This window comes from Phalacrocorax carbo, chromosome 11 (assembly GCF_963921805.1).
Source record: "Phalacrocorax carbo chromosome 11, bPhaCar2.1, whole genome shotgun sequence".
Lineage (NCBI taxonomy): Eukaryota > Metazoa > Chordata > Aves > Suliformes > Phalacrocoracidae > Phalacrocorax > Phalacrocorax carbo.
In genome coordinates, this window is record NC_087523.1 from 21,707,563 (window position 1) to 21,732,915 (window position 25,353).

The 25,353-nt window shown below is 38.8% G+C and overlaps 1 protein-coding gene across 2 annotated transcripts in view; it reads left to right on the forward strand.

Annotated features, from left to right (window-relative positions):
• ABCB7 (ATP binding cassette subfamily B member 7) overlaps positions 1–24,710 on the forward strand; it is a 41,190-nt gene extending 16,480 nt beyond the window's left edge. For both annotated transcript variants that reach the window (XM_064463405.1, XM_064463406.1), the window contains exons 5-16: positions 7,232–7,364; positions 7,805–8,073; positions 9,277–9,365; positions 9,449–9,536; positions 10,537–10,711; positions 12,155–12,312; positions 12,856–13,019; positions 13,191–13,320; positions 13,819–13,990; positions 19,035–19,138; positions 20,764–20,871; positions 23,652–24,710. In XM_064463405.1, coding sequence (XP_064319475.1) covers positions 7,232–7,364; positions 7,805–8,073; positions 9,277–9,365; positions 9,449–9,536; positions 10,537–10,711; positions 12,155–12,312; positions 12,856–13,019; positions 13,191–13,320; positions 13,819–13,990; positions 19,035–19,138; positions 20,764–20,871; positions 23,652–23,870 — 1,809 coding nt within the window. In that variant the 3' untranslated portion in view covers positions 23,871–24,710. The remainder of the gene's footprint in view (positions 1–7,231; positions 7,365–7,804; positions 8,074–9,276; positions 9,366–9,448; positions 9,537–10,536; positions 10,712–12,154; positions 12,313–12,855; positions 13,020–13,190; positions 13,321–13,818; positions 13,991–19,034; positions 19,139–20,763; positions 20,872–23,651) is intronic.
• Positions 24,711–25,353: the final 643 nt, after the last annotated feature.

Sequence of the window (25,353 nt, forward strand, 5' to 3'; positions counted from 1 at the left end):
GAACCATGCTTTCACTCAAATGAGTTTTCTTGCAGTCTTTTGATAATGAAACGGTTGTTGCTCTTATCTTTACTTCATTCTGTGAAAGGATCTCTAATGCCCTTGCCTCCAACAAAAATAGTGTTTATTCATTTTTAGAAAGAAATAGATACGCAAAATCTTTCTGCAGGTTAATGGAGGATATAATTCAAATTTTGTGCAAACCTTGTGGAAATAATTCAGAAGAGCAAATGTTAACTTCATGCAAAAAATCTGCTTTTGAAAAAAAAAATTTGATTGCAGAATATTGGAAGTAAATTTTCTAAGTTTCATTGAGACATATGGCTCCACTGGGTCGCTTCTAAGTATGGCAATTTTTACCAAACACAAAGCTAATATTAGTATCTTGCTGGGATAACTAAAGCAGGTGCTACTTAGCAATGAGTTTTAGCACTTAAGTGGGTTGCACTAGCAGCTTACTAGCATTCAGCAATGTTGCCATGTTATGAAAAGAGAGAAGAAACAAATTGCAGCTATGTAGGTGATAAGAGTACTTGGAAGAGACGTGTGCTCGTTTGTTTGAGCTGAAGAGGAAAGGCCAATCATTTGGTCTACAGCTCTCCTGTGAGCAGTCTATCAGGTGCTAGCTGGTACTGGCTACACTAGATATTTTGGTTTCTGTTGCTGATAATGCAGGTGACAACATGCAGAATACGGCGTGTCTGTACAAGTAAACTTCCACCTTTTGTATGCCCGTGCAAAATACACAGCAGCGCTTTCCGTTACGCTTTGAAACTGTCTGGGAAATGATCTGCTCAAAATGCAGATGCAGGGTGCATTTTGCCTTGTGTACTGTGCAGTTGCCCTCACAATAATGTTTATTATATTTAACTGTGCTTAGTTCATTGAGGTTTTGTGATGTCTATTTAAGAATACCCCATTTACCTGATGGATATGAAACGTTTTCTCACTCAGTTTCTTTTTAAAGCCTCTTATTGGTAATGTGGATAATAATCTGAAGGCAATTTTGCAAGTAGTTTGAAGTAATTTTTTTCTTCTGCTCTTCCCCCCACTTCCTAATTTGTAGGGTTATATGAATGTGATGGAGGATGTGAATCCAGAAGCTAATCCTGCATGTGGCAGCATTGTACCTTGCTTTTAGGAAATCTGTTAATGTTTCAAGCAGCTTTCTGGGGTGTAATGAAAATGAAATTGATGGCCAGGATGCTTGACTCTTGCAAAATAGCTCTGTATTTGGTATAATACAGAGCCATGATATTTCTGCTGGGAGAGAGAGATGTTTCCCCCTGTCAGAAAATCAGACACTTTATTGCTCTTTGGGGAAGTAACTGGATGTTTGGATCTCTCTTAAGTGTTCTCTTAAATTTCATACTTAGATTCTGTGCAAAGCAGCCTGGAAGCCCTGCTGTCCAGAGCAGATTCCCAGCAGAAAACCCGTTGAGCTTTGCCTAGGTTTTAGGAGATGCCTGTTAAGCAGAAATGTTTTGTGAGAATGTTTCAGCGGACAAGGATTTCATTGGGAAAACACAGCAAGCTCTCTACAGAATATATATGATAACTGCCTGGGGTGAAAAGTTTCATGGATGTCTTCTAGCTATCCTTTGCTAATGTTCTTTGTTCTGTTTCTATCATAGCAAAGTTGTGTTAGAACTCAAATATTTTTCAAATAACTGCAATTTAACAAGTTACACCTCATCACCTGAGCTATGTCCACTCTTGCGGGGTAAATTTTCTTAAATTGCTTCATACTTTACACACGCTACGCATGCATGTAGTTATTGTGGCATAACTGACATGCAATAGTTCCAGGGCTGTTGTAAGCCTGTTGTATCTTTGAGCCCTGAGCATCTGCTTTTCTTCCAGAGAAAACTAAAGGTCACTACGTCCTAGAGAAAATTAAATACAAATTAGTTTACCTGTAGCTTGCCTGGACCATGTATAATCCTGTGCAGTTTCCTCATTATCCCATTTGGGACTGCTTTGTTCTGATTGCCTGTGAGGTTAATTACAATGTATTTGATAGACCACACAAGCCGTTTGTTAAAGTTTCTGTGCTCTATAGCTGTGTCAGCGCAAGAATGCCAGCATACCTTTCTCCTCACTGCAGTCCTGGCCCGATTTCTTTGTTCGCTCTGAACTTGTCTGCATCTGAAGCGTTTACATCCTTATTATGGATTTTGTCTACAGGCTGCTCATTCTTAGGGGTTTCATGTAGAGAACTACATGATCGTGATGCCTGCTACTAGTCACCTTCCCCAGTAAAGAATACTTTTGTAAGACTTTTGGCCGATTTCTTCTGAGTTTGACAAAAGAGTTTAGTGAGGTTTATACCTCTATATTTATAAATTCTCCAGTTAGAAGAAAAGAACCAAATGGTGACTCTCTGAGACAGAGGCCGTAGGGTGGCTTCAATTTTGTTCTAAGAAAACTCCAGAGAAATCACAGAGGAGAGGTGGGTTATGAAATCCTCAGTCAGAGGAAAAAAATTAGGAGTTCACACCCAGTTTGATTGGGTTCGCTTACCCACAGAAGACAAAAAAGCTGGAGATCATACCTCCTTGTCCTGCTGCTTGAGAAATAATTGCCCTCTTTAAATCTTCTGGTTCAGTAAAATTCAATTTCAAAACAAAAGCCAGTTTGTGTGCAGTTACTGAAGAGCCTGCAGTTACAATCTGTCTTGACTCCTTTTGTGGGGCCCAGTTGCCTGTCATTGAGCAAATCATTGTGATTTTTGGTTCCTTTTTTTCTGCACATAACCGCTAGTAGTATTGTTAGCCTTCAAAGCGAGTTGTTTGTATGGCTTTTTATGACTGGGAGCTGACAGGACAGAGTCTGCTCTAGGGCTAGTAAGGTCTTTTTTTCTTGGAAGATTTGTTGTATTATGACATGCTTTAAATTTTTATCTTAAATATTTATAGCCTATCTAGACATGTGCGATCTGAAAGATGCAACGTGAAGATAGGTGAGACGAGTACACAAGGCATTATCTATGTTTTCAGACATAGATTAGCCTGCTCAGGTTCTACATATCTGGTTTTTCTTTTTTCCACATTCCCTCTGCCATTTTTTGTCATCTCTGCTGGGGTATGTATAGTAAATGCTCCTTTACTTTTCTGTTTCTTTCCTTTTTCTCCTGTGGCACAAGAAGAAAAAGTGCTTGGGCTTCTGAGAAGCTGGATTAAACACATGAATATGACAAAATCGCTTGTCACCTCTGTCAGCCTGTAATGGTTTTTGGCCTCTTGGTCACAGACCAAGCATGTGTTATTCATGAGCCAGAGGAATCTTTCAGACTATCTGCATTTCTACTGACTGCTAATTCTGTAAGTTTCAAGAGAAGACATTGTTTGGCTAAGGAGGCACGGCACAAGTGTCGTAATTGCAAATTTAGTCTGCGTGGGAAGATAATGGTATCTATCTGATCAGTTAGGAATGTACCTATGTTCTTGGTGTTGGAGCCCTTTTTGTGGGCTCAGATGGAGTTAGATAATTACAACAAACCTTTTGAAACTGTTAGCTTTTTGAGAAGTTCCAGGTGAAAAGTAGTTTTAAATTCCCCCCTCCCCACGCCGAAAAACTACATTTCAGGTCACCATTAAATTTGAAGAAAGCGTGAAGCCAGATGCTTCCTCCTTTTGGACCACAGTTTGTAGCTTCTTTAGCAGCCTTACCCCCATAAGGGATGGAGTTTTTATTTTCACCAATGGAATTGTTGGATGCATACATTATATTGGTCCAGAGATAAATTCAGTCATCTTCATGTCAACGTTTCTCATTGAATTATTGGCAAAAGAGGAGTTCACTGTAGACCAGTTTTATCTTGTTGGGGCTCAGCCTGTCACTCATTCATCATCTTTATTAAACAAGAAATACTGGGAAGAGCAAAATGAAAGATAAGACTGTTTGCCATAAACGTAGTGCAGTGCCACAAGGGAATAGAGATGATGATGCATTGTCAGCTTAAAACAGTGCAGTCATTTAAAAAAATGTTTAAACTCATTTAAGCATGATGCATTACAGTATAACGCGCTGTTAAATGTGGGCAATTGAGTTGGGATGACTTCATGGGTGCTGTATGTGCTTTCCAATAAATTCAGGCAGGGATAAGCTATTAATTCAAAATTATAAATAGAAAATGTACAAATTTATATTAAAAGGGTCTTTTAATGGAATTGTTATCAAGCTTTCAGGCATTAGGAAGAGGAAGGAAACCTATGTATGTGTATTGCGTAAGACAATTGTTTTGCATGGTAGCTTTTCATAATGTACCTAGGTGTGCTTAAAGCTTTTTCTTCTGTGACAGCAAACCTAGGCTACTAAAGAGATGGCTGTGAGTTTAAGTAGAAGGCTGAAATTTTGTTTCCATTAATGTGAATGTGATCTCATTGACTTAACAAATTGAGTAGGAAAGGCCTGTGTCTAATAATGGCCTCTCATCTCTCTTGCTACAAACTTTGTAAGATTAACTATTTTTTTTTTAAAATTACTGGAAAGCAGACTGTCTTGATTGCTAATGAAATGCAATACCATGCTGCCTTGTTCTTATTCAAGCTTTACCCTCCAGGAGTCAGAACAACTATAACCTGAGACCAGGCTTTAAATTTCATTTAAAACTCTATTGGGTAGAATTATACTGATGTAAAAGAAGACATTTCTGCAAAATTGTGGGCTGTTACCGGTTAGATTAATTGTGAGTGGAGAACTGCAGTTTAGAGAACACATCTCTTTTCTTTAAATGGACTTTAAAATGTGTCTGTAGTTCTATTTCTAAACTACCTGTAGTGTAGCTTAGTCTACTGCAGAGTAAAATCCCTGCAGAAGGATTTTTGAGAATCTGCAGCAAATGAAGACAATCTGCATTACATTACTGTTATTTTCTACTCAGTAGTCTCTCCCAGGAAAACCTGCACTTTGTCATGTTGGTCATCACTGTAACACACATGGTAGTATATTTGTCTTTATTAAGAACAAAGTGCCACCCAAAAATTGAGTTTCAGTAACTCTGAAGGAAAAGTAGGGTTTTTGTTGTTATACTGGGAAGGGAGGGGGGGATTTGAATTCCAGTATCATAAAGATTCAAAATCTCTGTTAATGCATGCCCGGTTCTTTGCAGGGCTTTATGCTTAAGGTTTAAGCATATAATGGCAGTAACCTTCGTCTGCTGTGTATAATTTAAGTTATCAGACACTATGGTATACTGGTGCTTTGATGGTATTTGTTGGCTTTCTGAAGGTAATGCTAACCTCGGGTCCTGGCTTTTTTTTTTTTTTTTTAATGGAGATTTCCACAATTCTGATCTATTAAAAAGGGAGCTGGCGCTGAACGGCTCTCAGGCTTGCAGTGGATACATTCCAGAAGAATGTATTTGAAGTAGGACATGATCTTTCAGCTGTCGTCTTTTTTCAGTCACAAACTAACCAGTAATAATTTCACCTAGATGCTCACTGATCTCACCTGTCTCCTCCCAGGAGCTGTCTAGATTAAGCTGTATTGAGAATTTGGTAGTTTTCCCCGCCGCCTTTTTGTCTTTTTCTGCTTAGTGTAGTTCGTAGGGGAGACGCAGGAGGGAAGAGGAGAAAATGGATTCCTTCCTCTTTGCATTTAAAAACTTTTGCATAAAACAGTATCTAAAACAAATAAACAGAACAGATTAAAAAAAAAACACTTAAAAATTTTTCTTTAATCCTGTAGTTAAAACAAGTGTTTTCAAACCTCCAGTTTCCCCTCTTGATGAAGTACCTGTCTTCCACCATCTACAGTACTTTGTAACACTGGGAATATTTGATACTGGGACAGCTGTTAAGATTACTAAAAGCCTGTCTTCCAGCTTGTATTTATGCTGAAGTTATGAAAGACTTTACCACTCTTTTTGCTTGAAACCTAGTTTTATCCAGTTAATTTACACTTTCTTTCACTGGGCTTTCAGCTCTGACAGACGTCCCTCAATACAACTGAGACCTGAGTCACTATACGAAACATTTGGTGGAGAGCGCTGAAATATCTTTGTCAATCTGTTTCGGTTTTTTGTTTCTTCTCATTTAAAATAATTTGTCACCTACCCAACAATTTTTTTTCCAAATATTGAAAAAAAGCCCCAACCTTAAGCAAAGTCAGCTCGCCGTAAAGTATTTTAACATCTGCCGCGTTTGTAAGATTGTAGGTCTTAACATGCTTGTTCAACTGCTAAAAAATTCATATACCTTATTTTCAGATCTTCAGTTCGAAGCCGTTTGAATTAATAAATTCTATTAATTATATGAACAGTAAATCTTTTCTTGGTACGAATGAGTGATGTAACAACGGAATATTAACAAGAATTAAGAATTTTGTTTTATTTAAGATTTTCAGTGTTTTCTCATGCTACAGTTGTGCAAATAAAATATCCTAAAGTTGGTCTCTTTATGTATCTAGCTGTCTCGCCTTTCACATGTAGAGGAGACACCACTGTTAAGAGGAGATGCATTTGGGTTTTGGTGCTCTTACAAAAATACCTAGTGACGTACTGCGTGTTAGGTTGTGGATATGACTTCATTATTCTGTTTGAAAGCTCATATTTTTAACGTAATTTGTACTATCTTGTAGATTATACAGAGTCTTTTGTGCTGCTGTGCCAAATGCTAGGGTTAATGTCGATATTGCGTTTATAGTGATGTTGCAAATGGAAAGTGTTATTTAAACATCAAGGTGGTATCAACAGTCAGAAGAGAGAAAGGATAGGTTACCTTCTTTAACTTCACTAGAGCTTTGGTTTAATACCTCTCACTTGACCCAGTATTAGCAATATGTGGGTGAGTCGTTTCTTTTGTAGTAATAGTTCTTCATACTGAATGTTGCCAGTATCACAAAGAGCAACCAACCTGTAACGATGACATAATTTAGTAGCATTGCGAGTACGCGTGATGCGGTGTCTGCTGCTTGATTCATTTCCTAGTCATGCCGTTGCTGTACTGAGTGCTCAGCCTCAGTTTAAGTGCCTTTGCAGTGTTCAATTTGTTTAGGATAGGAATTGATATTTAAAAGGAGCCAGTGAGAGAGACAAACTAACCCTGCAGTCCCAGGAGTAAAGACTTAATAGTATGGAGAATATTGTGCTTGAAATAGAGAGCCATCTCTCCACTCTAAGTGGTTAAGAACTAAATATAACAGCAGAGCAATTTCAGGAAAAAATAGTCATGCTACAGAGATGTATGTTTTAATGCATATGGACTAATTGGTATTCTTATGCTTTTAGGCCATGAATATATTGGTTCCCTTCATGTTTAAATATGCAGTAGACAACCTCAACCAGGTATCTGGAAACGTGCTCAACCTCGGTGATACACCAAGTACAGTGGCAACTGTGGCAACTGCTGTTCTCATCGGCTGTAAGTGGGACTCCCAAATCTGTTGCCAAGCATTAACCTCGTTCAGTAAGGGAGCCGGATAGCAGAGCTTCCGATCTCTGCACTGCCAAGCGTCTCGGATGCGTATTTCGTAGTTACTTCTGCGTTGATGTCTGTTTCTAATGTTCTGTGACCTTCCTTCTGGTATTCCAATTAAAAAATGAAATAATGCTTATAGAAATGATTCTGGATTATAAATCCTACTCTATTTTATAACCAGCTGCAAAAGAAACTGATTTAAAATGTGTGCGCAATGGTTTATAAATGAAAAATAGTGTAAAGTTTTGGTCCAATTAACTATGAATTACCTTTGAACTACAAATTTGAAAATATATAAAGGCTGAGTCTAATGTAATTTCATGCATGGAGGGAAGTTGGAAATGTGATTATTTCAGTTTGTAAACTTTTTCATCTTTTTTTAGATGGTATCTCAAGAGCTGGGGCAGCGTTATTTAATGAAGCTAGAAACGCAGTATTTGGGAAAGTCGCTCAAAATTCAATCAGAAGGATAGCGAAGAATGTTTTTCTGCACCTCCATAACCTGGATTTGGCATTCCATCTAAGCAGGCAAACCGGAGCTCTGTCAAAAACCATCGACAGAGGAACAAGAGGCATCAGTTTTGTTCTTAGCGCTTTAGTATTTAATCTGGGACCTACGATGTTTGAAGTGGCACTAGTCAGTGGAATTCTGGTGAGTGTTGTTTCTTCATGAGTTGAAATTGTCTCATTTAGGAATAATACATTGATTTTTCTTTTACCGAAGTCTACTGAGTATTAATAATAAAATAATAATAATAATAATTGAATTTACAAGGTGGTTGTGAAAGAAACTACTGTAAAGAAGAGTAATCCATAATTTTCAAATATTAGGTACTTGAAATCAGCTCATTTGAAATTATTTTCATATTTAACTCCTGTCTTCAGCCAGTGGTATTTATGTGGATAGTTTTTAATGTTTTTCTTCAAAATTGTTGAAAAAATGAAATCAGAAAAGTAAACTCTGCACACAAGCATCAAATATATGTGGGTAAATACTGAGGAAGCAGAATATAAATGTCCAGGAATGTGTGTTGAGGATAGAAGAGGGAGTGATTATTTGCTCTCTTCTGAATACTGGTCTTTTCTTGTCCAGAACATAAAAGTGAAAATAATCTTTTGGAAAATAGGCTTCTCCTTCTTGCAGGTTTTAAGGTTAATAAGCTCAATTTTAAACTTTTCTTTTGTAAATCACACTTACTGTCTTTGAAATCAGGATCTTTGAATATTTATATGCTAAAATCTAAATCTCTATTATGGAGCTTAGACTAAATTAAAAGCAAGGATCTCGTTTTGTTTATTCCCCTTCTTTTTAGAAGAACTTAATCAAATTTCAGTGCAATTATATGAGTTAAAACCCCTGTTGATATTGGGTTAAATTTTATAACCTTTGGAAGTTGCAAATCAAGCTGGCTGTTAGCCAACCTTCCATCTTCACGGCTTTCCTCTCTCCCTGATGTACCCTGCAGTAGAGAGAATGCTTCATAAATTGTTTTGCAAGGCCATTTATTTCTTCTTCTGCAATCTTCAGCTTTCTTTCAAAATCCACCCAAAAAGCATGTAAACAAATACTTACTTGCGATAGCAGCATAAACATTAGCAACGTGTGTTTTATAATGGCAAAAAATGACTTTCCAGTATTAGGTTATACACTAGCTCTTGGTTATCTCCTCCTACCTTTTTATCTATACCCTTCTCCTTGCTGCTTTCCTTTTGAGCTTATGCCTGTTCAGAGCAGGGCGTGTGTTGGGAGGGACCCTCAGAGCTCTTGTCTGGGGCTGTCGTAATTTTGAGACAACAGTAAAGTCTTGAAAATCATTGTGGCTTTATTTTTTTCCTTTTATTTTAAATATTCTAGTATTACAAATGTGGTGCAGAGTTTGCTTTGGTAACCCTGGGGACGCTAGGAGCCTATGCAGCATTCACAATAGGAATTACGCAGTGGAGGTAAGGCATGCCCTCTGATTCATCAGGGTACTTACTGTTTCCTCAGCCTGGACTCCTGACTGTATTAAGCCTCCATTTTACAGGACTAAGTTTCGAATAGAAATGAACAAAGCAGATAATGATGCGGGTAACGCTGCAATTGACTCGCTACTAAATTATGAGACTGTGAAGGTAAGACCAATCTTTACTACTAGGCTCTTTGTCTTACTTCTGTCAGCCTAAGGAATGTGAGTCATAAGATTCATCTTTTCTAGGGCTACATATTTGGAGCAATAGCATATTTTTAAAACATTATTCAATTGGAGAGTATTACACGATATTGACAGAGTAGCATGAAAGTTGTTAGTGGGGCTTGAAAAAAATCTATTTGCTAATAAAGAACGAGAAGTTTCTTTCATGATGGAAGCACCTTGGCCATCGGTTTCTGCAAAAGACAAACTTAAAATCTGGAAGAAGCTTCTCTTCACTTGTTTGCAGAATTGTTTTCTGAATATCAGCCTGCAATATGCTGTCTTCTCAAACGCCCACATGCACTGTTTTCATTACCTATTGTGGTTTGTAGCACTCCATTGTAACGTTTGCATGAAAGAACGGTCTCTGTTGGTCCCTCTACTGCTATTATTTAAAAAATCCTGTGGACAGCTTTGAAATTGTCCAGGCTTATTCTTATTTTATGCTTTTTTTTTAATTGGAGAGCTAGAACTGGAAAGCTAAGCAGTGGAGTTAGCTGTGAAGAAGGACCGAGAGGTAGACATGGTGTGAGAAGTACTGGTCTAGAGAATTTCCCGTCATCACAGTAACAAGGTTGTTCTAGCACATGGAGGACAGTAACTTCTTTTTAGCATATCGTGGCAGCTGGTGTATGGTTTTGATGTTAATGGGGTAGAAGTTCTGCAAGACAGACGCCCAGTGTCACTAGAATATATGAGTATGGCAGGGATCTCCGTACTGTCTCCTTTCCCAGTGCAGAACGTGCTGAGGTTTGCTCGTGATTTTTTGTCTTTGCACACTAATCCTTTACCTTCTTTTCTCTTTAGTTGTTAGAAGTTTTGAAGTGGGGTTGTGTGTGTATCTGTGCATGTAGTGTATTTATACTGAACTTCATAACTAGTTAAATATACAGTCTAGTGTGTTTGAGAATGTGACGTTTATTATTTTTGTGTAATCATAGTATTTCAATAATGAAAAGTATGAAGCCCAACGGTATGATGAATTCTTGAAGATCTATGAAAATGCCTCCCTGAAGACTACCTCTACTCTAGCTCTCCTGAACTTTGGACAGAGTGCTATATTTAGCATTGGCTTAACGGCCATCATGGTGCTTGCTAGCCAGGGCATTGTCGCAGGTAACTCATCTGTCTGTAAGCTAAAAATGACGCTCCTTTACCTTAATTCATCCATAACAGAAGTGTTGATTTTAATTAACTTGTGGTTGATGTGAGACTTTTTGCTTGAGAGTTTTGGATATTTCTGCTTCTTAGAGTATTATTAATTCCATTTTATATATATATATCAGTAACTAGTATGCTTTTATTAAACATTTTAAAAGTTTAGCAGTTAGAGAAAGATCCTAAGAAAACTTAACTTTGGGAAGTTTCTGTTGAAGGATAGTGAAAGACACTTCTATAAATACATACTTCTGTGGACCTTGTAAAGGTCCTTTCTTTTTACCTGTCTTCCTTCCCATGTTGGCAAGATTCGGAACTTTTCCCCAACGTGTGTGTACCTGTGTGCTTTGTCTCCAGTTTTATTAGCAGTGTCCTTCACTTTCCTTACATTAATAAGGGCACATCGTTGAATGAATTGTTTCTGTATGTTAGAGTTTTTCATCTATATTTGTCTAATTTACTACATAAAGTAAAGCCTGCTTGTTTAGGAAGATACAGTACAAGCTTCAAATACAGTAGATGAATGCAGTATGGGGATGAGGCTCAGCTAAAGCAAGGTGGTTTTAGAATAAAAATGATGCTTTAAACACTGTTAGCATCCAGTTGTGTTTGAAGAGTAGACCTTCATATCATGTTGTCTTTCTTGCATCTCCTTTGCTCTTTTTAAGAGATGCCAGGACAGGGAGGAGTTACGCTGTGAATGGATAAATCAGTAGGTGCAGTTTATGGCTCTCCTTAACAAAACTGAGAATAGCCTTTAAGCAGGATGGTAGAAATACGGCTTTAAATAATCTTTCTGGACCTGATTCAGCTGAACTGACCCGGTACTTACCTTTTGCTAGTGTGTCATCCTGAGTTCCCTTGATCAGCGTATTTGATATTAAGCCGCCCAGAGCTTCTCACTATATGTTTTAGCAGCTCTGTTGTATGTAGTATGAAAGTCCTCTCCCCTGATCATGACAAATTCTATCATTTGGATTTGTCTATAATTACACTTAAGACTGTGTTTTCTGAATCTTGCCTTCATATGTTAGTTCCTCCCCTTCTAACTTATTTAGGCCCTCCTACGTTTCTCTCTGTGGAGCTTACAACTTTACAATCTGATGTTTTCCATGAATTTTATGATACGCTGCTAGTCTTATTTCCCAGGTGCTATTTTATATATATACTTTTTTTTTAGTGAAACTCACCCAAACATTGCCATTCGTTTTCAGGCACCTTCCTGTATAAGATCTGATCTTCTGCGAATGCTTTTTGTTTACTGTAGAAACATCGGGTTTTAAAAATGGGATAAAAGAAACTAGACTTGATTGACTTGATTATTTTTTTAAGTCTTTTGGTGCTTCCTAACAAGACAACCCTTCAAGTCTCCTTCTTCTCTCACATCCATTTTGTCTTAAGGCAGCCTTTCTGTTGGAGATCTAGTAATGGTGAATGGATTGCTGTTCCAGCTTTCTCTTCCCCTAAACTTCCTGGGAACAGTATACAGAGAGACAAGACAAGCACTTATAGATATGAATACCTTGTTTACACTTCTCAGTGTAGATACCAAAATTAAAGTAAGTAGTAGCTTATTTTCCTAAAGTTTCTGGGTATTTAATAGGGCTGTTTTCTGGCAATGCCATCGTTTCACACTGTTTGTTACCTTCCAGGTTTAATTTCTGCTCAAGAAAGATGTTGTGTAAGGATGCTGTTCTGCCTCTTCTTTAAGCGCAGTTAGTGCAATAGCAGCTGCTTTTTCTCTTGCAAAACCTTTTAGTGACAGCAGTTGCTTCACGGAAGCTGTGTTTGTATTAAGATTTTTTTTGTATTTAAGTATTCATGCCTTGTGCTTGAATTTTTATTTGTAATTAATGATGCAGAATTTATTACTGCAAAAGAAGTTGTGAAGCAGAGTGTTTACAGCAGAAATTTTTACCTTCTTTGGGGAAAAGGAGGAACAAACCAATTTCACTTGTGTGGCAGATTATAATTATTTTCAACATATCCAAGTTGGAGTGTCTGTTTGCCTTTTTCGGAGCTAGGAAATGGACTGTTCAGCTTGTTGAACTGCTTGAGGTACTTTCTGGGCGGCATGTAAAGCGGCACTCTTCTTTTAATAGGACAAAGAGCTGGCTCCACCCCTGCAGATCACACCACAGACTGCTACCATTGCCTTTGATAATGTGCATTTTGAATACCTGGAGGGGCAGAAAGTCCTTGCTGGAGTGTCTTTTGAAGTCCCTGCAGGAAAGAAAGTGGCCATTGTAGGAGGTAGTGGGTCAGGGTGGGTAAATGGACTAAATACGCCAATCAACTATGCAGAGTTTTGCTTTTTAAATGCATTTGTTCTTGCATTTCGCTTTTTATTATTTTTGTTAGTGAGATCAGTTCTGCTTGGAGATTGTAAATGGCAAACCAGGAGCGTAACATTACCTTAAATTCTTTTCAATTTCAGGAAAAGCACAATTGTGAGATTATTATTTCGTTTCTATGAACCTCAGAAAGGAAATATTTATATTGCTGGACAGAACATACAAGATGTCAGTTTGGAAAGCCTGAGAAAGGCAATAGGAGTTGTACCTCAGGTATGCCATGTTCCATTCTCCCCACATAGCCCATTGTAATAGTAATTCTTAGTATTTTGGCACTGCGGTTCAATGAAGGCCAATCCTAATGCAGTGGTATTGTCTAGTTCCTTTGAAAGTCACCATGCTGCTGCTTCTTTTTCTTTTCTTTCTCCAGGAAATATTATGGTTTTATGTGCATCATCATATAGATCCAATTCCTGAAATGTGTTTAAGCTTCTTCATGAGAAATGGCCTCCAGCTTTAAATGATTTAGCTTTATAGTTGATTTACCACCCATAATGAGTTAGCAAAGTGGTAAAAGTATGCATGACACATATATATTTAGGACACAAAAGGTATTAATCCCATTTTTGGGGAACTTCCCCCAATACTTTTACCTTCAGGATTTGTAGAAAAATATAAGCTATTCTGTATTGATTTCTTGCATGGACTGGGGACAGTTTTTAAACTATTGTTGATGGTTTCTTGTTTAAAATATTTTTTCCATAAATGCAGGATGCTGTTCTCTTCCATAATACTATCTATTACAATCTGCTCTACGGCAATATCGGCGCAACACCAGAACAGGTGTATGCGGTAGCCAAGTTGGCAGGAATCCACGATGCTATTCTTCGAATGCCAAATGGTTACAACACTCAGGTTGGTGAACGAGGACTCAAGCTCTCAGGTAGGTTCTTTTAAGCACACAAATTCTTTGTGTCCCTTTCGCTATCTCAAAGTTCAGTGCATAGTTTATTCCTCAGTCAGACTTGCTTTTAGCTTATTTACATTATAACATAATTGTAAGGCTAAATATTAACACCAAGATCTGTAGTTTAAGGCAACTGTAGGCTACAGGATATTTAAAGGAATGTATTTTCAGGGGATAGCATTAAATGAGTTGATATGTAAGCATGTAGATGCATCTTAAGTAAAAATGATCTTTCTCCTAATCTAGTTGGGTAGTGGAATGGGTGTGAATAGAATTAGGAACTTTATGTATGTGTGCTTTGCATGTAAGATGTGGTAGGCTTCTATATGTGTGCATAGACCTTCCATATCTGAGCTCTTAACTCAAAACTTGTAGCAGCTGAAAGTTAGGTGGTGTTTTGGGTTTGCTGTTGATAGTAGGGCAGCGGGTTATGTTGTTACGGCAAAGTCATTTTGGAGCCATAATGAAAGGGCCTTCATGTCTTACGTGTTTCTTACCCATGAATTGTGTAAGAAACAACATGCAAATGGTGGCTGCATCTCTGCAAGCTGTGGATTGATGTTACACAACCTTGGTCCCGAAACAAAAAAAAGCAGGAGTTTGTTCTGGAAGTCCCTCTGTGTTTGGGTATGCACTCCGTAAAACAGCATAACTGTTCTAGACTAGAAAGATCATGTCATGGCATTAGCCAGGCTTTGCTAGGCATGCTAGCCTTTCAGGGCCGCTCTTACAAAAAATTCAGTTTACTCCTCCTTCTCTGCAGCTGTCTGTAATATTAAAGCGACATACACTTGTTCATAGGGAAGATGATGCTTGAAAGCAGACATTCTTCCTGTGGTGGCATTATAATATAAGACGAGGGATCGTGGAAACTGGGAAATGTCTAAATCCTTTCCCATGTTCTTTTTCTGTTTTTTTTTTATTGGTGTGACATAGGATTTTAAAAATACGGAGTTTAAGTGTAACTTTTTAGGTAGTAGCTAGATTCCTCTGGAATGCTTTCAATCTCAAATCTCTTAGCGTGAAGTTGCACTGAGACAGAGCTAATAATGATGTCCATCACATGAATGTAACACTTAACTAAATGTGCATGGAATGAAACAAAAATTAAATGACTGTTTCGGTTGAAGGTTATATTATTATTAGGTTATTTTATTATATTTTAAATAGCTCTTTGTCTTCTTATAGCTCTTTCAGTTTTTAATAGATATTTGTTGTAAGATAAAATGGGTTACTCACTTCATGAAGTTTTCCCACTTAATTCACTGATGGGTTTGGTTCCCCTCCTTGGTGGGTATTACGAGAGGTAGAAAGTGCATTTGCAAAGTTCATTACAAACGTGTCCTGTTGTCTTGTTTTGAAAAAAACAAAACACACCACAGTTTTGCTTAAAACCACTGTCCAGTACGAGCAGTGGTGGGGCATGGTTTTTCATATTGGTTTGGTATATTTTCCTAATACAGTCTTGAAGGTGTTCAGGCAAGTGTGAGGTCACTGAAAATATTTGGAAGGATTTTGACAAGGTATTTAGCATAGTGCTGAGTTGTGTGCAGAGAGCAGTAGTGGCGAACTGCTGTACGTGCGCAGCTTAACCACTGCTCTGCCCGAGGAGAGGCCGTATCGCTGAAGTAACGGGTAGGACATGTCTTTCTAAACAACTTCTGGATACACGACCTTACTGTTTGGCAAACTCTAAACACGGGTGCCAGAGCTTTTCTTGCACTCTGACTCCATGTACAAGACACCCTTTATTGGTAGACCAAAGAACAGGTTAGCCGTTTCCACTTGGATGTAGGATGGAGCGGTAGCGGGCAGACTGCTCTACTCCCTTGGGAATGAGGTGTGGCCCTACAGGAGGGAGAGACTTACCTCAAGGAGTTTGGAATCCTCATGGTACTGAGGTTGCTTTAGAATGGTACTGAGATGTACGGATCTTCAGAGGGTGTGGGGCTGGTGGGGGTCCAGAAGCAGGAGCGTAGGAATGCAGCATGTTCAGGCAGAGATGCTGCCTGTTGCATACAGCAAGCTATATGCGGTATTTCTTACTATGCAGCTGCTGAAGTCAGGAATTCTGGTCTCTTTGAAACAGAGGATCAGAGGTTACATTCTGTATCCAGAAGGTATGTGCAGGAGGAAGCATGCACATTTGCAGAAGGGGAATACAGAAAAGGTTAGAAGGGAAATAAAATATGTGAAGCACAGATCTGGGTGAGTGAGTAGAACATACAAAATAGGTACTGGCAGGGCTATAGAGAACCGTGATGATGATGAAAGATTTCTGTTGTGCTGCACATCTCCCCAAACTAGTAATTTCTGGAAAGAAGATTTGACTAACAATAGGTTTGAAATATCTTGGCATTTACAGAAGCATCGAATGGTTTGGGTTGGAAGGGACTTTCTAGAGATCATCTCGACCAACACCCCTGCTGTGAGCCGGGGCACCTTTCCGTACATCAGGTTGCTCAAAGCCTTAGCCTTATGCTGAGGTTTGGATTGGGTATTAGGAAAAATCTCTTCACTGAAAGGGGTTGTCAAGGGCTGGGACAGGCTGCCCAAGGGCAGTGGTGGAGTCACCATCCCTGCAGGGGTTCAAAAAACGTGGGACATGGTTTAGGAGGCCTGGGGGTGTTGGGTTGACGGTTGGACTTGATGATCCTAGAGGTCTTTTCCAGCATTAATGATTCTATGATCTTGGGCTTCCTCAGATTGCGCATTGAACTGATCTTAAATGCAGTTGTGCACTCAGCTCGTAGGGAGCTTGATTCTGCATGCCTTGCTTGCAGGTGCCAGTTGGTGGGTTTAGGTGGGTTTAGGTTGGAATGTGGAGCTGTCATGTCCGCTGTATCCCATGTGCTCTTGTTAGATCAATATTTTCATTGACAATGAGTGTTGTAATGGCCAGAAGTGGTTTAGTCGTTTAATGGATTGGAGATGTCAAATGCGTATTTTTGAGTTCCTTCAGTAGCTCTGTAAAAATATGGCATCTGTTTGATCTCTGTAGTTTTCGGAATAGTAGAATGGCTCCCAAAGTTGTTATAAAGGTATATATTAGATTGATTTCTGAAGCTGTTTAGTATTTAAGTTGGGTGAGGCTTCTTATATTTCTAGTCTAAGAAAAACACAAAGTGGGGGGAGCGAAAGCTCCGTGAGTTTAAGTGGTCCCCTTTGAAATGCAGAGATTTTATGTGTGATGGAAAAAACAAGGTTTTCAGGACCACTGACGTGGTGGGTGTCTCGGTGGAAGGCACCATGAAGTTAACATGGGTGCTGGGTGTGTGAGCAGTGGTAGCAGTGTGTGGGGCCAGTAAAGGCTGTGATCTTAATTTGGGGCCCTGGTTCTGAAAATAGTTAAATCTGAGTGCAGCAAATTATTATTTAAAAAAATAAGTAAATTGGATTCTTCCTGTATTCTTCCTGTATTTGGTATATATATTTGGTATATTTTTTGATTCCTTTCTTCTAGTAAATGAACAGTTTACTACTTTAAGGGCTGGTATTGGAACTTTAAAACTGGTAGATTTTTTTTTTTTACTGTAGAGAACCTTAATAGAAACCAAACTCCCTAATGGCAGTACAGTAGTGTGGATAACAAGCCTCAGTATCTGAGTTTCTCTCCCCTAGTGTGGTTTTCCTTGCTTGTGTGGTAGGAAAATAGGCATAAGGAATTCTTAATTGCAGTGAGAACTTTATCGATTGAAATGGTGAAGTTAACCATTTAGTGCAGTTCTTACTGCTCTCAAGGATTGATTCATCGAGAGTAAATAATGAAAAAGATGCTGTTACAGTTTTTTCAAGTAGAATCCATTTCAGTGTAACAGATAGAGCTGTAACAGCCCAAACCCCTGACTCTGTGGACGAAATGGTTAACGTGCTGTTGTCCTGAATACGAATGGGGAAGAACATGGAACGAGTTGATATGTTACAAATGTAAGGAAGGACCTTGGATTTTGTCATTGTAGTATGTCTTTCAAACATGGATATTGTCAAGCTGTGAGTTTTGAACGTGCTTTGGAGGAGAGAGAGAGTGTACTAAAATAGACTGAGTAAATTGTACAACTCTAATTGCTACTGAGTTCTGGCAAAGACAGTTTAACATTTGAACTGCAGCATTATTATCAGCCTTTTAAATGGTTTATTAAAGCATGTTCTCTCCTGATAGGAATGGAACATTAACAAGAATATAATGGTATTAAATGGAATGTTTTGAAGTCTTGAATAAAACAAAGGAGGACAAGTGCACAAATGTGAAATGTTTGCATTGCATACCAAATGTTTAGCAGATTTAAAGTTCTTAAATGCACCTGTTTTCCTGTCTGTAAAAGTTGTCCTAAGTTATTCTTGGGTAAATGTTGGCTGTAAGAACTGGGGAGGAAGGAAACTATTCTGAAACTTGGTTACATCAGAAAACAACAGGCAGTAGATTGCATAATGAAGGTGGTTTTCGCTACCGTATTAATGTGTTCTTTAACAAAATTTGCTGGTTAAAGCTGTTAGGTATTATGCTTTAAATCTGGGCCACTATGGAGCGGAAAGTTAGATGAATTTCAAGGAGAGAACTGAAAGAAAAAGTGTGCAAGATGCATGAAATCACATACAGCAGGCGTGGACAGAGCGTTGTTTATCTGCAAGAGAAAACAGGATGTATGTATGTGGAATTACTGTACAGGGCATAGCTTAGACCAGGTAAATGAGCTCGTACTCCCTGTTGTACCGAGTGAGTTACTGTACGTCCTCATTAGTTACCTGCTCTTGCCTTGCAGTATGTACAAAATAGTTCTCTGTCCTTTTCGAAAAGGATAAGCAATCTTGAATCTCTTTGGATTTACCAGGGAGCAGGAACTTGTGTGATATTGCATGTAAAATGTACAGACCTTTATCAGTAGCAACTATGATGTATATTAAAAAAAAAAAAAAAGAAAAAAGAACCAACCCCCAAACGAGTCATGTCTGCTGTTGAATTTAGAATATCACAATTGTAACTTCATCTTTTTTTTTGTCCCCCGTCCCCCCCCCAATTCAGGAGGAGAAAAGCAAAGAGTTGCAATTGCTAGAGCAATGTTAAAGGAGCCGCTTATTTTTCTCTATGATGAAGCCACATCATCTCTAGATTCAATTACAGAAGAGGTAAATTGTGATTTAAAAAAAAAAATACAAAACTTGAGTGGTGTAATGATGTCTGATTCTGATGCTTTTTCCTTGTTCTTTTCCTCTCGGAAAGAATTCTGTTGTTCTTGCCAGATTGCTATCACGTATTTTCCTGGTATTATTATTAAGAGATCCTATGGCTGAGCCCTTTCCTAAAGGCCAGAGGAGAGATACTGAGTCTCTACCTGGAGACGTAGTGAAGAATATCAACTGTCTCTGGGTGTATTTTGTGTTTTACGCTCTTGGGGTCCCATTCAACATTAAATGTTTGTCTCTTGAAGCTGTTGCAAATACCTCATGTGGCCATGGAGTGTGAAGCTTTCCCATCTACTTTAAAAGGTGTTTAGATGACATCTAGCATTCGTAAAATTTATTCTAAATAATTGTGTCATAATGCAGAACAGAAAACCACTTGTTTGTTGTGCAGCGTCTTTCTGAGATGCAAATCAGGTCGGTGTAACCTGCCTGGTATTAATTTGTATTCATTTCACAGGAAGGGCTGTGAAACATCAGAGCGTTGTGCCATAGGTGTCATGACACTACCGCAGTAACTGCATCAGGCTTCGTACCTACATCTTTGCTTAAACACGAAACTCTCAGCACCAACAGTAATTTCACAAACTTAGATCATCGAAAGCTAGAGCTGGAGCTATGTTTGTGTTCACTTATGCGGATCATTGAGGGAATTTATTGACCTGTAATCACTAAATTACTTTCATTTTCCAGATACAAAGAAATCAGAGTACAAACTGTACCTCTATATAGTACAGCATTCAAATATAGCACAGCTTCCGCATTGGACCAGAAATGTTCATAACACATGCAATTTTACAGAGCCCTACCTGGATATTCTCTCTCTCCTTTTGCTGCATTTATTGCGAGAATCATAAGCAAAGCTGAAAGTTTCACAGCAAAACTGCACTTTAAAGACAGCAAATGAAAATGAGTCCTTTCCACAAAAGTATTTCTGGTAATCCAAGTGTTTTCTGACACAGGCAAGTGTTCTTCAGGAAAAGAAAGCAGACGCTTCACTTGCTGTAGTGAGAGCACAACTTCCCAGTTAGCGCTGCTTGCATCTGAATGCAGCTGGGAAGGTAGAAGACCGCTCACAAAGGAAGCAGTGGATGGAGAGATAATTCCCAGGATTGCTTTAACTTTATGTTCCACATTGATGTGATATGGAGAGCGATTTTTTTTTTTTTTCTTTAACTTTCATTGACTGGAAAGTAGTGTTGTTATGATTTATTATTTTCACACGCCTTTGCTGTTTATGTTGCTTTTGTAGCTCGGCTGCACGGGGAAGTTTTTCCTGAAATCAAGTAACACTTCTCTTCCTTTGTCCCTTGGGATATTTGCATTATTCTGTGAATAAAGGTATTTTTGCAATTTGAGGACTTTATCAAGAGCCATAGATGTTTCATGCTTGGGATTCTGCTGTTTGTTCTGTAGGCACTTGTAGCTGTTTCTTATGGTGAAGCTATAGCAGTCCTGGAGATGTTTCTCAGCTCTTAGTTACAGGAATTTGCATGTTTCCAGACAGCATTTTATTTTTCTTCGTACCACATAGGAACATGTAAGAGTTTGTCTCTATTTTAACCTTGCAGAATATTCTCAATGCCATGAGGGACATGGTGAAACACCGAACATCAATTTTCATTGCTCACAGGCTGTCAACAGTAGTGGATGCAGATGAGATCATTGTGCTGGATCAGGTGAGGTGACCGCCCTGTGACGTGTAACTTTCACATGATGTCAGCGTTTGTTTCAGAGAGTCTCTGTGTCTGTTTTGAAATACTGTACTCCCACCAAGCTACTGAAAGTTCTTGCTTTAGAAATGAACCATGAAAGAAAATCCTCATCCGAGCTTTACTTTTTACATATTTCTCTAACTTCCAACTAACGGTTTATCAGTTGCAGAAACTTGCATGTGTGGCTCTCTTGTATTTTTACTTCGTTTGCATAATTCATTTAATTACATGTTCTTTATATGGATTATGACAAATTTCACCTGATGCTCTGGGACTGGCTTAATGTTGCATGTTTTTAATGGAATTTATTACATGCTTCTGTCAGATTAGGTTTCCTAATGTATTCCCCCAATTTATGCTTTGTTCTCATTACTCAGTGAGTGTCTGGTTTTCACATACATCCACTGGGTTTTTTCCTCCTTTCAGTGGAAAGAGAGAGGACAGCGTGTTCTGTTTCCATGCAGATAAAACTGTTGTAGGACTGTTCAATCTAATTGTTATAAATCTGAACACCATTCTCTATTGTACCTGTAGGAAAGTGTGATTACTCCCTTTCTGGATGCTTCTCTTACAAGAAAAGTAAAGTTTCAACATTTGATTTACCAATATCACTATTCAGCTGTTACCTCACATTCACGCTGTCCGAAGTCCATTTTCTTCTCTATTACCCATATCTGGCTATAGTTTTAAAGTAAACAAACGTCCTTATTATAACTCCATAGTTACTCTTTTAACTGATAATGCTGAGAATATGGTGCTCTAATCTGCTGATAATAGATGTTAAATTTATCTCTGCATTCGTGTTTTTAGTTGCTATTTATATGCTTGTGATCATAGGTGTATTTAGTGACTAAAATATGCGTATCTAAAAGAAAATAAATTATTCCTACAGGATGTTAAATGATTTCATGGGGAATTAGAACAAAATCTTATTAAATGGTGACAATCATACCTACCTTTGCTATACAAATCTCAGCTTCATCTGAATCTTGAAGTAGTGGAATAAATCACTCATACTGCTCTGTGGAGTTTTTATTTGGTTTCGATCTGCTTGTTTTTTCAGCTTTTGCTGAAAAATCATTTCTTAAGGTGTATCCTTCATGTAACGGCATGATAAAACATCTTGCAAATGGCTTTTTGCAAGTTACAAGGCAATCTGTGACCCTTTGTTTTCAGTGCAGGTTTTCACAGCTTAGTAAGCGTGTGTTTTGTGTTACAGTGTAACTGTTAAATTAAAAATAAAAGCACAGCCTAAAACTGTAAAGCAGCGAGGGTGCTCACTTTTGTGGATGATGGTAGTGTAATAGCGATTGCGAATGAGTAAGGCGGCGTGGTGCATCACTTTTAGTGCCCGACTGCTTCATGTGAGGCATCGGTGACATTTGCTCAGCAGAAAGTTGCTTCTTGTCATCCCGGCTTGATTGACGAGCACTCTGTTAGCAACCGGATAAATAAGGCTCGGTAGCGGAGATGAGACGGGATGATTGTGGCTGGTTTTGCTTAGCAATGGAAATACGGCATCACAATTTCAGCACCTTTGCTTAGGTAAATCAGAAGAATTCTTGAGTGAGTAAACAAACATTCTATTAATGATATTGATCTTAATGCTGTGAAGCTGGACAGAGAAGTTCTTTTTTTTTTTAATTAACTGTTCAAGACTTATTTAAAAAAGACAGGCCGTAATTCAAAAGCCTAGTCTCTACTACAATGAACTCCCTAAATTAACCACTTAACTGCAGAATTTATTTAAAAACTTTGTTGGGCAAGTGTATATTTGTTCAGATTCCACCAGCACGGCTCGTAATAGAAGTGACAAGACCCAATTTTTTTCTCAGCATGTTCATCAGCAGCTGTCACAAGGAGGTAGATTTAATTGTAGATCAGAATTTAGAACTAATATAAAATCCATGTAGTTGTCCTTGTAATGCTGTCTTTTCCCAACAGAAAGAATAGCTGGAGAATGAATACATTATTTTAATTTGAAGTCAGTGAGTGTAAACGAGTATCTCAGTAAAAAGATGAGTCTTGTTATTCTGAAGAGCAGTGTTGTTTCCCTGTCTGTAGGATCTGAGATTCTGCTCTCCAACTCTTCCTTCCCGTTTCCACAACGATAGTCAATAAATCATCTTTGCTCTTGAGAATAGCACAGACGAACTGAGCTGCTCACTCGATTTTCATGGCAGCAATTGCAGTGACACAAGTTACTGAGTACCCATCTAAAAGCACAATTTACACTAGTTATTTTTAGGATTTGATTTTAAATGCGTTTTGCTTATCTAGTACAAATCCCTCTCTGTATGCTCTTTTCTTCTAGCTTCTTAGTGTGGTTGTTATCAAGCAGAGACACATACATCATTGTTTTGGTACGTTCATGTGACTCTTGCACTAGTAGATTAACACCTTGCTCCTCATATAGAGGTCCGCATTTACTTCAAATAGCTCTTCCAGTTTAGATAGTAAAACTTTCTATATTGGTGGGCTTTAAGTTCTGTCCAGATGGACAAAAGGCATCTACAGTCCCATTTCTGTAAGAGTGAGAGGAACACAGCTCCTTGTTTCCAGCTTGCAGCGTAACACACATCCAGTGCACTGCATATTCAGTCTTTCGTTGCCGTCCCAAGCTCCTTCTCGTTAATAATTGCTATAATCTGTACTGTAAATCTGTGGCCCGTACGTGCCAACAGCATTTGTATCCCTAAAGATCTGGTGATATTGATTACTGACTTGCTCTCCTTCTTTTACAGGGTAAAGTTGTGGAACGTGGTAGACACGCAAACCTCCTCGCAAGCCCTAACAGTCTCTATTATGAGATGTGGCATACACAGAGCAGCAAAGTACTGAATAGTAATAACAATCCAGACTGGGAAGAGAGAAATAACCAGATGTCCAAAGAGGAGGAAAGGAAGAAACTAGAAGAAGAAATTATCAATAGTGTGAAAGGCTGTGGAAACTGTTCCTGCTAAGTATGATTCTGGGTTAATCTTCTATTACAGGTTAAAAATGCACAAGATGACAGTGAAAGTGCAGCTCTTGTTTCTAAGTTCAAAATATTCCTGGGTTTTGCAGTTTCTCAGAGGGACTTAATTTCAACCAAAGGAGCTCTATTTTTACATCTTCAGAAATCTCTAATACTCAATGGCATCTGCAAGAGCTGAGCTTTTTCAAAAACTCTAAACTTCTCAACTAAGAGTGTAATTTATGGCAATTTTTAGGCACTGGTAAATTCTCCTGGTAGTCGCTTGAGGTGGATTATTAAATTTTAAACAGATTTGTCCTCGATTTCCATTATTTCTCATCACTAATGGTTGATAAATACGTTATGTTTTAATTGTAATTGGGCTAATTTGAACGTATTTACTAGTGAGGAAGATGCAATTTAAATTGTTTGGTGGTGTTCTGGTTTAAAATGTTCTTCCTTCTAAAGAATAAGAAAAGCCTCAACAAAATATTCTAGTAGCAAATTAAATGTTGGAATTATCCATCTCACCCTTCAAAAATACCTTCCATACTGGACTATCAGGAAATGTATTGGTATTATTCTAAAAGAAAACTAACAGTATTTTTAAGAGCTGGCAAAAATTGGGAACTGGCAAAATATTGTGTGACTTTCAGGAAACATACAAAATGTTGTATGTAAATATGAGGAACCGTAAGTTTCCCTTAAATGAAAAAAAACCCCCGAGTTCAGGATTCTGTATCCTCAAAGTCTGCTGTAGTAGCCAAAGCAGAACGCAGTCACTTTTTCTATATCAGTCATGGTCTTAGGGAGCAATTAAGATTCAATAAAGACTTCCATAAATTTCTATTATGTCATTAATGTATGAGAAAATGACCTGGATAATGTTGAAAGCGTTGCTATAATAATCTCCTCATTTCAATAGTCGAAACATCAGTGTCAAGACACCTCAGTCTTTGCGATTGGCAGGACGCTACAGGCGTGTCGGGTTGGCGTGGCAAGGTTTGGTAGCGGGGGCTGCGGGGGCGCCTTCTGTGAGAAGCTGCCAGGAGCTCCCCCACATCTGGGACGGACCCGCCGCTGGCCAAGGCCGAGCCCATCAGCGACGGGCGCAGCGCCTCTGGGATAACGTTTTTAAGAAGGGGGGAAAATCTGCTGCGCAACAGCAGCCGAGAGCGGACTGAGAAGGTGTGAGAGGAGCAGCCCTGCAGACACCGAGGTCAGGGAAGGAGGGGGAGGAGGTGCTCCAGGTGCCCGAGCAGAGATCCCCCTGCAGCCCGTGGAGGAGCCCATGCTGGAGCAGATGGATGCCCAAAGGAGGCTGTGGCCCCATGGAGAGCCTGCGCTGGAGCAGGGGAAGCGTGTGAGGAGTCCTGTCCCTGAGGAGGAAGGAGCGGCAGAGACAGCGTGTAATGAACTGACCCCAACCCCCATTCCCCTGCACCGCTGCGGGGGAGGAGGTAGAGAAATCGGGAGTGAAGTTGAGCCTG